General features: G+C 45.7%; 1 protein-coding gene across 1 annotated transcript; it reads right to left on the minus strand.

Moving 5' to 3' along the window:
• Positions 1 to 2,810: 2,810 nt before the first annotated feature.
• LOC143825014 (uncharacterized) lies at positions 2,811 to 17,504 on the minus strand. The gene is made up of 6 exons (XM_077312967.1): positions 17,464 to 17,504; positions 17,294 to 17,327; positions 16,664 to 16,721; positions 4,278 to 4,361; positions 4,015 to 4,098; positions 2,811 to 3,735 (listed from the first exon to the last, which is right to left on the minus strand). Exons 1-6 carry the CDS (start codon positions 17,502 to 17,504, stop codon positions 3,236 to 3,238), a joined length of 801 nt encoding a protein of 266 aa, XP_077169082.1. The 3' UTR covers positions 2,811 to 3,235.
• Between the last annotated feature and the right edge of the window lie 3,286 nt (positions 17,505 to 20,790).

Raw genomic sequence — 20,790 nt, forward strand, 5'->3', positions numbered from 1 at the left:
GGACTCGCTGGGATGATGACCACTGGATTGCCAACTTCAGGATGTCGAGGGGGACATTTTTTGAACTCGTGGAGGCTCTACGTGGACGCATGGAGAGGCAAGTCACTGGCATGCGGCGCCCCGTTCCAGTTGAAAAAAGGGTGGCTGCCGCATTGTGGTACTTGGCCACCCCTCAGTACTTCCGGACAGTAGCCCAGCAATTCGGACTCGGAGTCACTACGGTTGGCGATATCCTTAAGGAGTTCTGCCTCGCCATGGAGGCGGAATTGTTCAGCAAAGTCGTGTGCCTCGGAGACCGGCTTGGAGCGGTGAGTGTCATTCCATCCCCTTTGCCCTTTAAATTTTTTTTCTTGTTTGACAGGTCAGCAACGAAGACGCGATACACCCCACGCTGACATGCCATGGCTTATATTCTTTTCTTTCCCTTATTCCAGAGTATGGACGGGTTTGCCAGGCTTGGATTCCCGCATTGTTTTGCGGCCGTCGATGGAAGCCACATCCCTATCCGTGCCCCCGGGGGAAGCATAAAAGAGTACGGGAACAGGAAGGACTTTTGCTCTGTTCTCCTGCAAGGAACAGTGGACTTCTCCGGCCGGTTTATCGATGCCGAGGTGGGGTGGAGTGGCAGGAGGCATGATGCCCTTGTTTTCAGGGAATCCAACCTCAGGAAAGCCATGGACGAAGGGGTCTTTGTTCCAGGAAACCCCACCGCCACCATTGAGGGCGTGCGTGTGCCGGCGTTGGTCCTCGGGGACGGAGCCTACCCATTACGACGCTGGCTCATGACTCCCTACAAGCGGCCAAGGACGGACGTGCAGAGCCACTACAACCTCAGTCACTCCCGGGCAAGGAATGTAGTGGAGCGTGCCTTTGGACGTTTGAAGTCACGGTTCCGTTGTTTAATGTCACGACTCCATGTACATATTGACAATGTGACTCCGCTGATAATCGCATGTGTGATTTTGCACAACATATGCGAGGACAAGGGACATAACATCCCCTTCCCTGAGGACGAACCTGAACCTGTAGTCCTTCAGGATACACAGGACATCCCTGAAGCAAGGAGAAAAAGGATATATGCTGAGGGGTGCAAGGTTCGGGACGCCATAGCCACCCACATCTACAGAAACAGGAGGCGTGTTTAATTGTTTTTCCTACTCTGTTGTTGAATAAAGTTTTGTGTTCTTTGTTTAACCTTGTCTTGTGCGGTTTGTGTACTTTGCCAGCAAAAAAACGGGGATTCTCTGGTCCAAAAGCACTTTGACAGCCCTAAATGCTAACTCCCCACTGAAATTGACAAACACAATACGGAAGCGCTGAATGGGGAAAGTTCGGGGAGGCGGGTAGCCAGGAAGTATTGGCGACCCCTGTCAAACCGGAGGATCAATCCACTCATGTTCCAAGGAATAATTTTATTGGTGGGCAGCTTTGATACATTTAAAAAACGGGGTGGTCGATCGGAGCAACGCACGTTCGTTCCCTAACCGTCATTCCGAAGATGCCGAAGCCACGGAAGGGCTCCTTCTGGCAGCGCGCCGAGGCTGAGGCACTTCTGGAGCTGGTGCTACAATCAAAAAGTGTTGGCCGCCTAATGGCCAGCACCCATTGCCACACCAAGGGTGCCTACCTGGTGTTGGCTTCAAAGCTGAGGGAGAGGGGCTATGTCCGGACCTGGGAGCAGGTCCGGACAAAATTCAAGCGCCTTAAGCTGGACTTCCTAAACAGTCTGGAACAGTGGGGGGGGATCCCGCAGCCAAGTGGGAGGACGGTCTTCCACGACCAGATGGTGAAAATATGGGAGAAGGCTGGGAAGCCCCCCCTGGACATGAGGAGGCATATGGGTGAGTGCTGCCCTCGTTGTGTTTTGCCCTTAAACATGCATGGAATGACTAGCTGCCTCTTTCCCCTACTGTCCCCAATGAAATTCGAGAAAGTATTTAGATGCTGTCAACCCCCTCAGACTTAGCCAGCCAGTACTGTAGAACCACTTTGGTTATGCGCTTAGACTCTAACTGTGGTGTGTCCACCAGCTGTGTTTCATCTCTGTTTTGTGTGCTTTTAATTATGATTTGTCTTTTTCTTTGCCCAGCCACACAATCACCATCCAAGCTGGCAACAGCACCTGAGCGTGAGGAGGGGGAGGAAGAGGGACCTTCCACCTCGGGACAGGCTGCAGGTGAGAGTTTTATGTCTGTGAGGGAGACCCATGTGTGTGTACCCACACGGAGCCATATGGGAGCCTGATGTGATGCTTCCTTTTGGAGTGTGATCAAATTCTTTGTTTGATTTCTATAGCTGAAACTGTGGAGGCAAGGCTGCGTGCCATGGAGGCCAGAGTTACTTCCCTGGAGGCTCAAGTGGCGGAGCTGAAAGGGGAGATTGAGCAGCACAGGCAACAGAGGGAGGCGGAAGAGCGTAGGTTATGTTCCCCACTGCCCAACTCTTCTCACACTGTGGCTAAGGCCACTTAAAAGTGTATGCATGTAAACTAAAGAAATTTGAAAATATGTGTGGTACTAATGTGTACTTTTTCTCCCTCCCCACAGTTAAGAAGAAGGAGGACGAAGAGCTCTTCCGGCGCAAAGTTAGGGGGACCGTGGGACGGCTGTGCAGGAGAGTTAGGGCGATGGAAGGGGCTGGGGAGGGGAGCGGTGGGACCTGAGTTTTGTTTCCTGTTTGTGTTTTGGGGTAGGGGTTGGGGGGGGGGGCTCCAAGTTTCATTCCCCAATGTCTTTCCCCTGTTAAATGTATACTTTTGTTAAAAAAAATTGGTTTTCCAGGGGGGTGGGGGGTGGTGGTGCTGGTGGGGCTCCAAGTTTCATTCCCTAATGTTTTTCCCCTGTTAAATGTATACTTTTGTTAAAAAAAATTGGTTTTCCAGGGGGGTGGGGGGTGGTGGTGCTGGTGGGGCTCCAAGTTTCATTCCCTAATGTTTTTCCCCTGTTAAAATGTTTTTTAAAATAAAATGTTATTGCAAATTTTATAACAAGACTCCAGTGTGACTTCTTAAACTCGCACATATTTAACCCCACACCACACTCCTAAAACTCCTTGAACTAACACCCCTCCAACCTCCAACCCACACAGCAGAACCACAATATACACAATCACTAGAGAGGCCGCTTTCAGCCTTGCAGATTCTACAGTAGGGTACACAGAGACAGAGTCAAAAATATAAACTTTATTCAACAAACAACAAAACACAGATAACATGAAATAGAAAAAGTGGGCAAAACTAGGAGGGGGAGTACTTGTCTGCTGGTTTTATTTTTCTCTTTCCGAGAATAGTCCTCCTTCTTGTTTGGGTGGAGGCATTCTGAGAGGGAGTCGGTGGGGTGGGTGCTGGAAGTGGTGGTGTTGGTGTGGGTGGTGGTGGGGGGGCGATTTGTGGAGGGTAGGCCCTTTCCATGACCGCTACAGCCCTCTCCATGAGTCTCCTTATCAGACGCACCTCCTCCACGCCTTCGCGTAGGATTTGGTTTGTCTCTCTAAGGACTGCCCTCAATTTTCTCCCCTCCTGGGCAATGAGTGTGAGCATGGCTTGGTCAGCGGCCGCGGCACGCCGTGACTCCTCATAGCAGTGCTCAAGGAGCCTCTCTCCCACGCTTGTCAAGACGGAGACGCGCCTCAGCCTGCCGCGTTCCCTCGTAAGCCTCTCCTCTGCTGGGAGCGCACCTCTAGGTGGTGGGCTGCCTGGAGCCAGGGGTGGTTCCTCCTCCTCATCTGAAAGAACCTCTGTTGGCAAAAAATGAGAAACAAAACTGTTAGTAACATCCAAAAAGTCAAAACACACCATGGTGGACATGGTGTTCTTTTTTGTCCCCGTGTTTTCCTGCCAAGAATTTAAACAATCCCCGGCGAGCACATGGCTATTGTTTGTTTGCCCATGGTGTGCTTTTACTTTTGCCTACTTGCACAGCAGGACTCTCAACAATTAAAAGGGAGCACATGGTTAGTGCCTAGCGACATTGTCCTGCAGCTATGGCTCGAAAGGAACAGGTCATGCACGCTCACCATCTTGAATCTGTATCCGCCTGCGCCGGGCAGGAGGTCCAAGCACCCTAGGCTGTTCCTCCTCCTGTGTTCCGGGTATGAAATCTGCAAAAAAAGGAAAAAAAACAGATCTAGGACCAAAGGGTGGCAAAGCCAGCTTCAAAGCCTACACCAGCAACGCAGAGGGACTCTCTTCTTTCTCTTAGCAGTGCTGCTGCCCTGCACAAACAGAAAAGCACAAAGCAGTTAAAACAGCCCCCCCCCCTATTTTTAGTAATACCTACCAATGTTAGTTGATGCCCCCGAATCACTATCCACGTCAGGTGCTGCTGGAGACTCTAGGGGCCCCGTCCCTGGCAACTGTGTCTCTGTGGACAAGAGCAGAAAATAGTGAAAAACGAGCAAGCATACACCATGAACCACAAAGCAAGCTTCCAAAGTTGTGAGCCAAAGTACTGCAGAAGGCCTATGGGCGAGGCATGCTGCAAATATTTTGGGGCTGTTGGTTAAACATGACCGTTTCAAATACTAACCACATCAAGCACTCCACAGCCAACCATCTTAATAAATCTTTTAAAAATTAAAATTAAATTATAAAATTAAAACCGTTTCAAATAGTAACCACAGCAAGCACTCCACAGCCTACCTTCTTTTAAAATCTTTTAAAAATTAAATTATAAAATTATAAAATTAAAACCGTTTCAAATAGTAACCACAGCAAGCACTCCACAGCCTACCTTCTTTTAAAATCTTTTAAAAATTAAATTATAAAATTATAAAATTAAAACCGTTTCAAATAGTAACCACAGCAAGCTCTCCACAGCCTACCGTATTATGCGTTGCAACGAACACACGAGAAAACGATGCCCAAACGTCAGAACACACATTTGCTTAAAAGGAAATATAAAATAAAAAGAAAATCACTTACCGGAGGCAAGGGGCGTTTGCTCAGGAGCCTCCTCTGGCTCCCCAGGAACGATGGCGATCAGGTCCAGCGTTACCGATTCCGCGGCTCGTTGCTGGACGGGGGGTGGAGGGCGAAAGCTGGAGGAGGTTCCCTCGCCGGGATCCTCCTCAGCGGGTGGTTCCTCGACCGGGGCAGCCGGCTTCCGAACCACCTTAAGGCTCCGGCCGACGCGCTTCGGCCTGCCGGATCCTTCCCCGTCCCCGTACAGCTGGCGCTGCTCCTCGAAGTAGGGGCAGGTCACCTTTTCGTTGCCGGAACCCTTGTTATGGTTCACGGCTCTCATGTACTCTGCCCTCATTGTCTTCGTCTTCGACCGGCATTCAAGGCCGGTCCTGTTGTGGCCCAGGGCGCGCATCTTAATAGCCACTTGTTCAAAAACCTCCCTATTCCTGTGGGAGGACTGGAACGCGTCCTGGATTTTCTCCTCCGAGAAAATCCCGATCAGGTCCCTGATCTCCGCGTCCCTCCAAGTTGGGCCACGGCCGGTTGCAGGGACGGACGAGGCTTGAGAAGACGATTCCATGTTGCTTTTGCTAGTAGCCGAGCAAAATGGTGGTGGGAGGTGCAGGGTGCAACGGATCATATACCTTCCCGCACACAAAGACAAAGGGACTAGCCGGCTCCTGATTGGTGGAGGGCAGCAGGGGACACGCACATTGGCCACATCAGGTCACATGTCACGTTCAAAACTCCTCGCGCGGGAACAGGATCTGCTCCTAATGGCCAGATTGGCGCCCTTGTTGTTTGACTTAACGCATGCGCGTATTCGTTTACACGCGAGAAGAGCAGTTTGAACATGCAGCGGGAGCCATTTTAGGAAAATGTCCGCCATTACACAAACGCATGCCGGTGTTCAACCGAGAGCAAGTGCGGCAGTACTCGGCAGTTCCCCAATAATATTCACCAGCCACAGCATAAATCAACCAAACATGACATGTAACTGGCGTACGTTCGTTGGCACGCTCAGAGGAATGTTTTTTAAAATGAACGGGGGACGGCGACTCCGCTTGCCGGAGGTCTAGCCGCCAATGGAAGGGGTTGTCCGCACCCAAGCACAAGCACGCACCGGGAACCACACAAAGACCCACTACACATAAGCCGCCCCTCATGATATCACCTCGAATCATGTCTATTGAACCCCTGTAAGCTAAGCAGGAGACTGCGAGCGGCGACCGTTCGTTGGCACGCTCAGAGGAAAATTTTTTAAAATGAACGGGGGACGGCAACTCCGCTTGCCGGAGGTCTAGCCGCCAATGGAAGGGGTTGTCCGCACCCAAGCACAAGCACGCACTGGGAACCACACAAAGACCCACTACACATAAGCCGCCCCTCATGAAATCACCACGAATCATGTCTATTGAACCCCTCTAAGCTAAGCAGGAGACTGCGAACGGCGAATGTTCGTTGGCACGCTCAGAGGAAAATTTTTTAAAATGCTCCCTGTACGTTGACTCCGCTAGGACTGGCCGATGGTAGACGGGGTTTTAAGCTTTGGGCAAATTTTGGGAACGTGACGGTGTGTGCCACTGTGCTTGTGAAAAACTCTTGTGGTGTCCGGGCAGAATTTCCGAAAGTGATCGTGCTTGAAAGCCAGTCGCTGTCCCGTTGCCTCGTAGATCCCCGCTCGCTCGGAGAAAAAAAAAATGGCGAACAGTTCGCCGGAAGTTTGGAGGACAGGCTCGGGAGGAGGGACTTTGAAGAACCCGCAACAATGGTAACGCACAGGTCTTTAGCGCTACTGTTGCAGATTGGTTGCAGGAGTGTATCGCTATCCGGAGGGTGAATCCAGTTTTCTGGATTCCCCTAGAAGCGCTACAACGAAGCGCTTTTTGCGGGTCGGTTTCAGGATTGTTGCAGATTGTTTACGACGTCGTGCGTTATGGCAAATTAGTAGCGTTTTCAATCAGCAACCATTGTGCTATTTTTAAGCCGTGGGAAATGCCCCTAAGTCACAGTGGCTGGAATTCTCTATCCATGAAATTAAAAAACTGGCATGTTTTTAAAATCACTCTGAAGGGCTTTTAAATAAAGGGGTCATATTTCTGGCAGAAGCCTGAGGGAAAAGTCACAACATGTAAGCCTTTGTTTATTTAGAGCATTTTCCTAACCATGCCTTGGCATGCTTCCAGCTGCATGTCTACAACAATAGCACTGCAGAAGGTAAATCATTTCAGAAAATTCTTACAGAAATCTTGTTTTCAAGTGACTGCTACAACCAAATTCAACACATTATACTGATAATGCAACAAACAGCTGAATCATAAATGTCCAGTCATTGACTGTTCATGCTGCGGTCCTCAAAGGATTCACTCCAAAGAAATGACATTAAAACAAAGGTGGTTGATCTGTAGTAAATAGCTCCAGGACTTCCACCCAAGTGACATATGCCTCAAAGTATATTTGGTTCAAAGCATTACAATTTAACTCATATAAGGTTATGTACCCCCCCTCCCCGCCAAAAAAATGAGTGAATGTGTCATCCTTGTGCTATAACTGCATATGACAGCTATCTTGATTACTTACTACTGAGAACTATTAAGGTGTGGCTAGAGACTTAGCAATGCAAGAAAACCCATGGGTTAAGGAGGGAGAAAATTCACAACACCAAAAAAACCCCAAGGTTTTTGATCTTCTGGACTGAATATATAAGGCTAAAAGAAGCTGATTCTTGCATATTCTCCTTATTTATATTATTCTATGTCTGAGTGGTTCCTGCCCTTTGGAGGGAATTTTTATTTTGCGTTGTTATTTGCAAGCTGGCATGGTATTAGATAGAGTGTCTGATCCTGAGAGACCTGGATTCGAATCCACACTCTATCAAGGAAGCCTGAGCCAGTTGCATTCAACAAACATACCTCAGAGGGCTGTTGTTGGGAGAGAACAGAGGAGGTGAGAATGGTGTAATAAGCCTTTTCCAGACCTCACCAAAGAGGAGAGTGGAATATAAAATAAATAGCTAAATATACCCTAGGATCCACAGCCTTTGCAAAAGAGATGCTACCTGTTAGCTTGGATGGGATGGGCCATATCTGCGCATCTGAGGGAGCACCTTTCTGAATATGTTCCTCAGAGAGCTCTTTGATGGAGCACAGCAAATCAGTTGAGGGTCATTATCCAGGTGCAAGTCCTTTGCTTCCCTTCCTGCTCCTGCAAAGACTGCTCCAGGAATTAACACTGATCAGTGCTGAAAAATCAGATGGGCACCCCTAGAGCTGTCAAGCACTCTCTCGTTCTTCTGTATTCTGTGGGTTCAGGAGAAACTGGTGGCAAGGGATGCTCTGTCCTCTGTGTCATTTCTTCCTTCTCCTCCCAGAATGAGCAGCCTGGCTGTGTCTGGAAACCATTCTCACTTCCAGATGCTTCTTTTGCTAGGGCTGCTTCTTAACCCTTGGGCTCAGGCAGACATTCCACTGGTGTGGGGTCCGACTCTTCCATTTTCTCATCTGAAGAGGAGGTGGTAGCTAGCTGGCCCATGACTATTTATTACATTAGCAATTGCTCAAAGGTAGCTATGGAGAGGTAACAAAATCAGGCTATTGGAAGGCTCTTGGGAGGTTTTCCTCCAATTGACAGGGTTTCCTTCCATTCCCTTTCCTTTCCTTCCCTTCTGGGGGGGGGGGGAGGGGGGAGAGTTGCAACCTGCCCTGAGATTCTTGAAAGAAAGGCAGGATAAAAATACTAGACAGGTAAATCAAATTTTGTTGTCCAGAGGGAGACATTCTGTGGTGTTCAGTGCAGTACTCATGGACATGTACTACCCCAATGTATATTCCTGTTGTTTTTTCCATTTAGATGTGTTGCAATGGGCTATAATATTGACATCACCATGAAGAATGGAATTCCAATAACAGCTGGAGTTTTAGATGACACTTGAACAAAAATAATAAATAATCCTTTTCAAAATTACTAGTGCATTGTGGAAGCATAAAAAGCTGCCTGTCTAGCTTTATTACAAATCAAGCAGGATTTTGTGTCTCCTGGCAGGTACTAATATGCACTAAATCAATTTAATTTGTTTTCTTCAGTCTAGCCATCCTACCAGGTGAACAATATTGCCTATGCTTATATAAGAAACTTTTAAAAAATGCTTTTTACCGGCTGCACACAGTGATGATCAGAGACAGGAATGGTGCCATATATTTCCTGCTATGAAAATAGGTTCCATGAAATTTGGGAAGGGGGACCAAATAGGAGCTTCTCTCTGTGTGTTAACAGCTGGGGATTCTTCCTCTAGGCATACATCCATCTTGCTCCAACCATCATGGAGGAGGGGGGGGGAAAGCACATAACAGGTAGCTGTAGTTTCCCAAGTTTAGGGTTGTGATCTTTCTCTTTTCATTTTCTTGCAGTCCGACTGCTGTAACCTATATATCTTTAAGAGGTATTGGTCATAGATTAAAGTATTTTGTGTTGTTTAAGAAAGGCCCTCCCTTGATCCCTTCCCATGAGCCTTGCCCTGCTTGTGTGACCAACATCCCTACTTGATGGTCCTCCAGGCATCAAATAGCTACAAGGAGCATGTTTCTGGGAGAAAGAGCCCCCCTCCCTGAGGAAGAGTTGGGGAGCAGTGAGGGACTCCCACAGCCAAGGCTGGGCACCTCTTGGTAAAAATACACATACGTTCTGTCTCTGGGCAGTGCTGTGCCTCCCTTGACTTCTTGCTGCCAAATTACACAATCAGGGAGAGGGAATGACCTGAGAGATGTGAGGGAGAAATACGCTGCGAGGGCAAAGAAAAGGACTCTTTAACCCTTGTCACTAAGCAAAGGGCCACTCAGGAAGAAAACACTGGCAAGGAGGTGACAAGCCTGGCCCAGCCATCATTCAGGAAAGAAGCAGATGCAGGAAGCATAATTTTCTGCTCACTGATGGAAAGGATTGTGCTCCATCTGACCATTGCCCTAAGGCTGCGGAGAGGAAAGTAAAGCTGGTCTGTCTCACTGACCCATTATGCACGGGGGTTTTAGCGCACATTCGGGGTGGAATGGTGGCGACTAAAATCACCGATAACGCACGGAGCCGGCTGCAACCGGCTGCAGCTTCGGTGCATGCCGCTGAAAAAGCCGTGTCAGTGAAACGCGGAAGAAAGCGCGGCATCTTGCTAACGTGGCTTTTTCGGCGGCATACGTTGACTCTGCACCCGGTTGCCGCCTGCAGCTTGCATAATTGGTGATTTTAGCCACCGCCATTCCACACTGAATGCGGACCTTTCACACCGTGCATAATGGGCCCAAGACACACTGGGTACAGATTCTTATACAGTCCGAGTAATATTCCTGTCTAATTAACCACAAAATTAGATAAATATCTATCCAATCAACTCAAAACCTGCTTATTTCTTTAGTCTTGTTTCATCTTCAAAAACCTGGAGGGGGTGTTTTCCCCAGCTGGGCCAGTTTCCAGGGACTCCCCCCCCCCTCCCGCATGCTGCCAAGGCACCTTGCAGATATCTTAGTCTGTACAAAGTTCATTCTCTATTTCTATTGGTAAAAGGGAAAGCCCTTTTGGTCATTCCATCAACTGGTCAAGGGATAAAATACTGGAGGAAAAATGTATCCAGGGCCATCACTAGGGGAGGGTGAGACCCAGGACAAACTCCTCTCAGCCTTACAAGACTTTTGAGCCTGATAAGACTTCCATCCCCAAAGTTAGTTTTACAATAGTTGGTTGAATTAAGCTTTATCTGAGCTTAATACTGTCCTCCCCCCCCCCCCCCTTCTACTTTCTATTTTAGATGGATGACTCCTTATAATGTAGTTTCTTTCCTGGGCCTTCACATAAGTGGGACATGAGCCTCAGGGGAGAGTAGTATACAAATGTAATAAATAAATAAATGACAGGTAAGAAGACCCACTTTCTACTTGAGGCAAACAACCACAAAAATAATATTCCTCTATCCAATAAGACTTTCACTTATGGGAACAATTTTATGACAATGCTGCCCACCTGGTGGTTAGTAAAAGATTTAAAGATAAGAACTACAGGTCTAGCCTCCCTCACAGAGGTGTTACCATGATAAAATTGATGAGAGAACCGTGATCCCCTGAGATCCTTGGAGGTCATGTGGGATATAGAGTGGGGATTGATAGATTCTTTGAGACAACAGCAAAATGTAAATACGTATTCTGATGCAGGATATAGTTTCACTTAAGTTACTTTTCTGATCACTGACTTAAGTGAAACTTATTACTTGGTACAGGGAGCAACAATACTATGGTGCTGTTGACATTCTGGGCCCATTATCTAATTGCAAATTGCAATCTGTACAACTGTCCATAAATATGCTGGTATTATTAACCCCATACTGCAGAAACGTAAAGCTTTCTTTTGAGTGAGAGAGAAAGGCTTTCTAATGGCAGAAGAGAGACTTAAACAGGATCTCCCCGGATCACCATTCTTTGCCAGTTTGCTGTATCAACTCCCCGAAGAATGGCATCCTCAGACAGCAGCAGTAAATAAGTATATGGGACTATTGAGATTCCCTCCCTTACGATAAGCTTCAGAACTCATCTTTTTCTTCCTTTCAGGCAACCAACATACATCCAAATTGAAGAAATATGGCCAAAGTAAAACTACTTAGGTTTAGAGTTTTTCCGCCCCCCTCAGAGTCGGAAGGGGCATTTTGCACAGAAATTGCAGGTACCCTAGAAGTGTCATTAATCACCCTGCGCTGTCATCCAAGATGATTAGCACTTTTGATCGCTATTGCTTTCCTGAGTGCAATTACCACCTAATTACCTCTCTGTCACCTAATCAAGGGCACTTAAAAAAAAGCTGATTGTGTTGGAAGTTGGCTTTTCCTATATACTCAGTAGCAATAAAAGGCAGGGCTCACATTGAAACACATTTGCTTTCCGAAAGAGGAACAATATAGTGAGTGGTATTTTATTAAGAAGGGAGAGAGAGAGAGCACACACCTCCGTATATGGCCTCCAGCACTAAATACAAAGAGGCAGCCCATTGACTCCTTCAAATACATTTAGTTTAACTGCCCTCAGGAGAATACACCTTGCTGTATTTCTAGGCTAAGAAAGAGGTAGGGAGGAAACCTAGGGTGCAGAGAGGTTTGTGCTGTGCTCAGAAGTAAGTGCCACAGAGCTCAATGGGGCTTACTGCCTAGAACAGGGGTAGTCAAACTGCGGCCCTCCAGATATCCATGGACTACAATTCCCAGGAGCCCCTGCCAGCAAATGCTGGCAGGGGCTCCTGGGAATTGTAGTCCATGGACATCTGGAGGGCCGCAGTTTGACTACCCCTGGCCTAGAAAGTGTGCTTAGGATTGCAGTGTTTATATCACACTGAAGTCAAAACAAAACTTCTCCTTAACTGTTTAGCTTATTTCCATTTTGGCGCTCGATGCCTTTGGTGCCTTTGGTGCCTTTGTCATTCTACCCCAAACTCTGCTAAAGATAAGGAAGGTGCAGAAGTTTCTATAGCAGGAAAAAAAATGGCAAAAGTTGACTTTATTGTTATTTTATTACTCTTTTCCCCAAGTGTTACTCCTCCCCTTCCTCTTCCCCTGCAAATAGGAAATCTGGTTCTTTTAACAGACTAACATGCAGCTGTCAAGCAATCAAATCCCCCCCCCCCCGGGGTTGTTAAAAAACAAAACCCGAAACTAAAATGGTGTTTGTATCGTTATGTGTTTTGAGCCATATTTCATAGTTTCTATTATCTATCTCTTTGGTGCCTTGAGTTGTAAACTGCCTTTCGGAGGGGGACAGATGGTGGAAGAAAAAGCCTCTCAATAAATAAATAAATGTACAATAGGCTGCTGTTTGGAAATGTGGAACACCTCAGTGATCCCCTACCTGGCAACATGCCCTTTCTTGTTGTGCATTAGAAGGTGTTCCGATGTTAAGTCATGGACAGAACAGGCAGCAAACCAGTGACAACCCGTCTAGATGATAAAAGATGAAAACAGTGTTTGTGTGTGTGTGGGGGGGAAGGCTTTGGGGAACTTGTACCTAATTTCATTTGACGCTTTTGCATAAAATTGCAAAATCCCTTTGGGTCATCTATTAATGTAATTTTCAAGACAGCAAATTGAGAACATATTGCTCATTTGGTGTGCCTCCTGGAGAATACTTTTCTCCTGGGAAAAACATTACAGGGTCAAAGTCCACTATGTGCTGCCACCTAGTGGGTACTACAGATGTTGTTGCTTATTAAGGATGTCTCTGGAATTTTCTGAAATTTAACTGACTGTTCATTACAAAGTTGCACATGGCCGAAATCCCCCAAGATTGGAACAGAAAATATACTGTGGTTGATAGATAGTTTTCTTCCATATGTTTATTCTTGATCACCCTTCCTCCTTTATATTATTTTGTTGTGGTGAAAATTGTACATGGCTGTGTCCCACCGCCCACCCCCATGGATGTGTGTTTATGTGCGGAGAAGGAAGGAAGACAAGAGTGGGGGACTGAAGTTAACCCCCAATTTACAAGCCCTTCATTTTACAAAATCATTCCCCTCTAGTTTAGCTATACTTCCAGAGGGATATGTTGTTCCTTTTGCTTTGCATGTGTGCACACATCATAACAATTAGAATAATCCCCATGTACAATTTTGAAAAAAACACCTTTTTTGTGGATACAATTCAGAGAATCCTTCCTTTCTAAAGACTGCATATATCTTTACCTGAGGCATACTTATGTTCCAGTACAATTGGGTCATCTTTGCCAAGTGACAAATCACACACTCTCTTCATCCCCCACCCCCAACATGCACTTTTGTAGTCATACTCAGACTAGCATAAATGGATTTGAGGCTAAGTGATAAAGTCTGACAATGAACTTCATAGCTGGGTTAGGATTTGAACATCAACACTGTATTCATTGCACATTTGTTGTTCCCAAAGGGCTTGGTTTGTATCTTATTGTAGGAAATTAGGTTGAGCATTTGTTGCTAAAATATGCTCTTGACATTGGTTTCCTGACGGTGGTTCAGGAGAGGAGTTCTCCATAACCATTTTTTATTGTTCTAATTCCAAACAACGGTCCCAGGATATGGATTTAAAAAATCCATGTTCAGGCAGAGGGAAGATATCCATAAATCCAATAGAAATTTTATTTCCAATTTGGAGATTTAACACCCCACCACCACTAGCTTGCTGCTCCAACTGTCATGAAATTTCATGCGCTCATGGTTGGAATTGTGTGGTGGCTCAGCAAATGCAGCAGGATGTGAGTCTTTTGCCTCAAATGAGAGGGTGGGGGGGAACAAAAGCAACAGGGGGGAAGTATCATGGGTCCCTGCTTGTGTGTATGGGTACATCTGCCTTAGTTCATAGAAAATGGATTATGCTTTAGCCTCATTGAAAGCATTTGCATTTTAGTCAGCTACAACTGATTAGTCTCCAGGATGCCAATGGGACTTAGCATAACTAATGTTCTCTCAACTAGAAACAATATGTGTATTCATAAAATGGATAAAGCATAACTTTTCTTAAGAACAGATTACAATGGATTGGATTCTATCAACTCTCTACTCTCAGAGGCAAGTCTTTCCTGGCTTCCCCGTTTTCCAACACAGCTTTGAGAGCCCTCAAAATCTGCAGAGGGGTTGGAGTCTATTGCAAAAAAGAAAAGAAAAAAAGCCCAACAATATGGGGGTGGGGAGAGATGAAACCACTCATCTCCATTTCGTATTGAAGAAAAATTCAAGGGAGCTAGCACAAAGAATCAAAATTTAAATATCCCCCAATGGTGCATAAACTACCAAGAAACACTAGAAATACTGATGTGGCATCATTTATCAACAAATGCACAGTAGGTCTTTTCCTCCATAACACTATTCATTTCCCATATTTGTAAAGATGTTTTTCTGAACTACAACAACCTGAAGTCATCACTATCTCAGAATGTAACTAGAGAAAGGGTTATTATATTGGAAAACAGCATGCTCTAAAACACACCCATTAGAAATAGCACATTGTTGTTTTGTGTTCCCTGTGGGAATTCATGCAGGCAGAGTAACATCACTGTCGGCCCAGGGCAAGGTTTCTGCTGGAGTCCTTAGAGCATTCTGTTTTCATGTATTTGACATGTTCATAGGTCTGACACAGTCCTCTCAGTTTCTCTCAGTAAAAAGGCTTCTGAGCAGTGTTTAATATCGGGTTCCTCTGTGCCAGTGCTATATTTAGAGTCAAGAAATCATTGGAAGTCAGTTCCTGTGACAGGAGCTCTGAAACTCCAGATTCACTGGAAACAGTCTTTGGCTTAGTGAAAAGGCAACCAGAGCCTGGACAATCTTGTAAGACACGTGTAACTACAAAAGATATATATGGAGAGCCAGTTTGGTGTAGTGGTTAGGAGTGCGGACTTCTAATCTGGTGAGCCAGATTCGATTCTGCACTCCCCCACATGCAGCCAACTTGGTGACCTTGGGCTCACCGCAGCACGAATTTTAAAAAAAGCTATGAAATGGAGGGGAAAATGCAGTCTTTCTATTGTCCTATTGTAACAGCACAGACCAGGAACTAACATCTATAGAGAGCCAGTTTAATCTGGCATGTCGGGTTTGATTCTGCACTCCCCCACATGCAGCCAGCTGGGTGACTCTGGGCTCACCACGGCACTGATAAAACTGTCCTGACTGAGCAGTAATATCAGGGCTCTCTCAGCCTCACTCACCTCACAGGGTGTCTGTTGTGGGGAGAGGAAAGAGAAGGCAACTGTAAGCCTGTTTGAGACTCCTTCGGGTAGAGAAAAGCAGCATATAAGAACCAAATCTTCTTATAACAAACAGCCTTTAAAGTGTGCAGCTAAAAGAAAGGGGGGGGGGAGGAAAGCATTTCAATGGCATCTTTTAACAGTGGAATCCTGAGAACAAGCCCCACTGAATTACAAAAAATGAGACTTCCTTCTGTAAAACTGTGCTTGCACATGAAAAGCTAGACCTTGACTAAAATGTTGTTGGTCTTAAAGGTGCCACTGGACTCAAACTTTGTTCTACTGCTTCAGACCAACATGGCTCCCCACCTGAACTGGTCTTCTGAACAGACCAGTTTAGGATCTCTCCTAAGTTTCTTTTAAGAATTTGCATTCTTAAGAATATGCATACAATATTGTTTAAAAGAATATTAAAATGCTAGTTTCAAAGCCCGTTCCTAAGAACAGGCCCTGAAAGGGTCCCCTCCCCTGGTCCCTGGCCAGGCAGCTTAAGGTGGCTTTGGGCCGCAGCTCGCAGCCAAATCAAGTGGGGCGGGTGGGGGCTGGGCAGCTCAGCAGGGCAGGGATAGCGTTCCTTAGCAGTCAGCTAGTCAGCTCCTTAGCAGTACTTAATGAGCAGTCAGCAGGCCGGGAGGCCCTCGTCAGCAGGCCCAGCCTAGCAGGCCAAGAGGCCCTCGTTAGGAGGCCCTCCACTATGAACCTTTGCCTCTCCCTTTATCTGCTGCTGGCTCCAGGCACTGAGGCGTCTGAGAGCAAAGAGACTAGAGTCCAGGGCCGGAAGGCAGGAGCCGCAGGGGCAGGGCCAATCAAGGCACAGATGGCTGCACACTGATTGTCCTTATTCCAACTTGGACAGCCGGACACGTCCTACCTCCTAGGCTGTTTCAGAAATATATAGAGGAACAACAATGGATAAGAATATATCTGGACTCATCTGAATAGTCAGTATGGTATATATATGCAAGACTTTACTAAGGCCCAAATCCATATTTCTAGATTTTTCTAGTGTAAACAGGATTGAGCTTACTTGTAATGGCTGTTCCTCCAGTGCCTTGGGTGCGGGCAGGTGGGATGAGGAACAGTTTCTGCAACAACATTTAGCATGGCTAAGAGTGCAATCATAAAACAAATTAGAACATTCTGAGATTATGGACTTCAATGGATGTAGAAGAGAGTAACTCTGTTTAAGATAACATTTTAAATGAGCTGTGTGCACTTAAATAATGACACTTCTGGATGCAAAGAGCCAAAATTAAACATTTCCTTTGATTTCCACAGTCTGATCAGAAAGGTCACACCACCAATGACTAAGAAATTAAATCTGATATGTAACCCAGCAATAAAAACTGCACAGGATTCTGAGTTTTGTGAGAAGCAGAGTCCCAGTAAGGATGCAAATATTTTAGAGCCCATATTTGAGTTTGCACCACATATGATGGTATCAAAGCACCAAATACAATTACTTAGAGCAAGGAGAAATATTTATTCAAATATATATTATTTCTGATCTGTGTTTTTTGCTTAGCTAGTGGGTTTGCAATACCTAGTCATTACTATCAGCAACGCAATGAGTAATAATTTGTTTTTTTCTTGACCCCAAACTAATTACATTGTATTTTTATGACTTTCAAGACTACTGCATAAATAATAGTTTTACCTTATCTTCTCTGCCTTCTTGCCTTTCTTGATCTCTTTAAACAGCAAGACTTTAAACAGCAAGAGACAGTTAAAGTATAACATTCTCACAGCACAATTATAAGCAGAACACCCTTCTGAGATCAATGTGTAACTACTGCACAGTCAGTATGCCTTCCATAAAATCTTTACCCTTCTCTCTCCGTTTCAATCTTCATACTGTAATGGGTCATCTCCAGTTGTAGTGAGCTGCCTTAACAGCCTATAGGGAGAGACTCTGGCAATTAACACATGGTTTTGCATGTAAACAGTCCCAAGTTCAGTTCCTAACATTTACAGCTGAGAAACTCAAGTGGCAGCTGTTGAGAAAGACTTCTCTCTGAAACTCTGGGTAGGCATCAGTCAGAGCAGACAGTGCTGATTTGCTTTACCATGCCTATACACCAAATTAATTTGATGGCAAAATATTGTCAACATTGACCAGCTCTTGCTTTAGTAGGCCATGCATATAAAGAAGAGTTGGTTCTTATATGCCAACCAGAAGTAGTCTCAAATTGGCTTACAGTCGCCTTCCCTTTCCTCTCCACACAACAGACACCCTGTTAGGTAGGTGAGGCTGAGAGACCCCTGATATTACTGCTCAGCCAAAACAGCTTTATGTGGGAAGGGGGGGAATCAAGCCCTGCTCGCCAGATTAAAAGTCTGCACTCCTAACCACTACACCAAGCTGGCTCTCTGGAAACAGTATAAAAATAAGGGAATTTAGGTCCATTCCACACAAGTTAAAAGTAACAGAAGTCTTACAAATGGTAAATGCTACAAATTTGACGTTCCGCATGACGTCACACACAATCTGCAACACTCCTGCAACACTTGCACGAAAATCGCTTTGTTGTAGCGATTTTCAGGGAATCGGGAAAAGTGGATTCACCCTCAGAAAATCGCTACACTCCTGCCAACAACCTGCAACACTTGCGAAAAAGACCTGTGCATTCTCAATGTTGCAGTTGCAACAAAGCCACTCCCCCTGGCTCTCTCCTCCGAACTTCCGGCTAAGCGATCACCATTTTTTTCCCCCTCAGAGTGGGGAACGCAATGAACCAGCGAGGCTTCATTCACCCAGCGAGGCTTCTCCGGCTACAGTCCCTCCACAGAAGTGCTTTAAAGCTCCCCAAGCACAACACAGCCCCCTGTTTGCCAGTTCCCTTTAATTTTGGCTGAAAATCACGCTCGTGGGGGGGATTTTTTTTTTCACTCAGGGGAGCATGGTAATGATGACTCACCAGCTCACACGCTAGCTAGATGGGTCTCTACGTTAGGAAGAATCAAGGCATATTTGTTGAAACGTGTTTTTTTTTTAAACCTGTTATTAAAGGGAAAGGGGCTTTTTGGGAGCATGATAACAACCACCCATTGGCTGTTCGTTTGATTGACGGCCAGGGGCGGGAACAAGCACAGAAAAAAATCGCTTCCTTTCTAGCGATTCCTGCGAGACCGGAAACCTGTGGGGAACGAATGAAACGCTACTGGATTCCACTACAAATGCAGGTATGCGGAATGCTGAGATTCCACTATTTTAAATTCTGTTATTGCTTTGTGAAAGCAATTGGCAACATTGGTCCTTGTGCGGAATGGGCCTTAGTATTGACTAACTACCCCCCCCCCCGAGAAACATCCAAACTAGGTGGAAAACGTAGAGTTATAAGACTGGAACATTGATTAATGCCAGCCAGCCCAACATCTGGGATCTGTCATCCTGCAATAAAGAAAACATGAACACCAGATGGTGTATGTATGCAACATGAGCGAGATCATGATGAGATGTCATATGGGGGGCTATCCAGAGTAAACTGTTAGCCAAGCACTTTTATCTTTCTCAGTGATGACACCACTCCAAACCTCCTGGGCAGGATCTTTAGAAGTGTTCAAAGTAATTTTTTTTAATGCCACTTAAAATTGTGTTGCTGACTGTGGGAATATAGTGTTTCTGTGCTTTCTTTCATGGGCAAGCAACACCAAGAATATCCATGTTGTGATGGGGATCAGAAAGAATATCAGCAGCTGGAGAAATCTGGATATTAATTGCTATGTTTATCTACAGGAAGCATTTCATAAATATAAATCACAGTTCCGCTCAGATTTTCACGTTCTTCCATACTGAACAGTACATGTGCTATATACGGAGAGGGAAGAAGCTGTCATTCAGTGGCAGACCACATCCTTTACACCCAGAAGATTCAATCTTTGAAAGATCAAGTATCTGAAAGGCAATCCTCCCATTTTTGCCAGCTGCAGTCTTTGGGCTGCCATACTGGCTGTTGTCCCATTCACTGAAGGTAGTCTGCCTGGCACCAACTAGAACCATTGATGTTTTCATTATAGTTGCCACTTTGTGGAATGGGCTCCCTGAGAAGGTGTGGGGGTGCTATTTTTAGAACTGTTCATGATATTTAATGGCGAATAATTTGTGAGTATATGGGGGTGTTATTTGAGGTTTTATTTTCATGGTTCTCAATTGTGACCCGTTCAGTTAAGCTGCCTTGATAGGTAGATAGTTCTCAGGAGAGTTGGGAAAGACTAGTGCCTGAAGCCCTCAAGAGTGTTTGTTACTCAAAACAGATGTAACAGGCTAGATAAATTTAGTACACTTGGCTAATTTATATTTCACATTCAGTAGACATGAACCATCTCATGAATCAATGTTTGACATGAGTTTTGGATGGTTCACGGTTCACAAAGTGATGCTCATAGAAGGCCACCCAGCATGAACCTTTCACGAACTTTGGTGTGTTTCATGGTGGTTCTTGAATGATAACATTTCCAGACAGACTGTCTCCACTCAAACTATTTCTAAAATTCTAAGGAAATGAGGTGTGTTTCTGTGTATGTGTGGTTTTTCCAAACTTGCAAACACCCATAGGAACCCTCCAAAGCTTAACAGGTACTGCTGGCTGTCTACTCTATGGGATCGGAATGCTATAGATACACACGGCTGAACTCTGCAGCCTCTCTTCTTTTAGGCTGCTTGCAGCTACACAGAGAAGTAGAAAACTTATTAAAAACAAAATAGCAGAGCAAAATTTTCTTGGGATTGGGAACTCCTCCTGGGAGTTTTGGTGTTAGGTGAACAGAGGGCTCTGAACCACCTGTCCCTCTGGTCCTGCCAAGCAGAAGGGCTTAGCTAGTGGGTTCCTTGATTGAGGACCCACATTTTGATTGAGAACTCTTTTCCCCTGCTGGGGTTGGGTGGATTTGGGATATGAGCTACCCCCTCTCTCTGCTCACACCAAACAGAAGGGCTTGGCTTAGTAGGTTCCTTAGCTGAAGCCCTACATTTTGACTGTGTTTCACCTCTCATGTTGGGGCTTGGGGATCTTAGGTGGACAAGGGGTCTGAGCCACCTCCCCTTCTGGTGGGGCTGGGATGCCCACCCAAGCTGTCATAAGGTCACTTTGGGGAACCCCTGTCAAAACTATAAGGATGTTTGCCTTTCTGTCTTTTGGAGACTTACAAGGTTCT

Source organism: Paroedura picta, chromosome 1, assembly GCF_049243985.1.
Source record: "Paroedura picta isolate Pp20150507F chromosome 1, Ppicta_v3.0, whole genome shotgun sequence".
NCBI lineage: Eukaryota > Metazoa > Chordata > Lepidosauria > Squamata > Gekkonidae > Paroedura > Paroedura picta.

Bases quoted from the DNA above. Each gene is read 5' to 3' on its own strand.
- LOC143825014 (XM_077312967.1), bottom strand. From the start codon at position 17,504: ATGACCCATTACAGTATGAAGATTGAAACGGAGAGAGAAGG. The intron at 16,722-17,293 runs GTAAAACTATTA...ATGTTGTTGCAG, and splicing joins AAGAAGGCAGAGAAGATAAG to AAACTGTTCCTCATCCCACC. The intron at 4,362-16,663 runs GTAAGCTCAATC...TCTTGTCCACAG, and splicing joins TGGAGGAACAGCCATTACAA to AGACACAGTTGCCAGGGACG.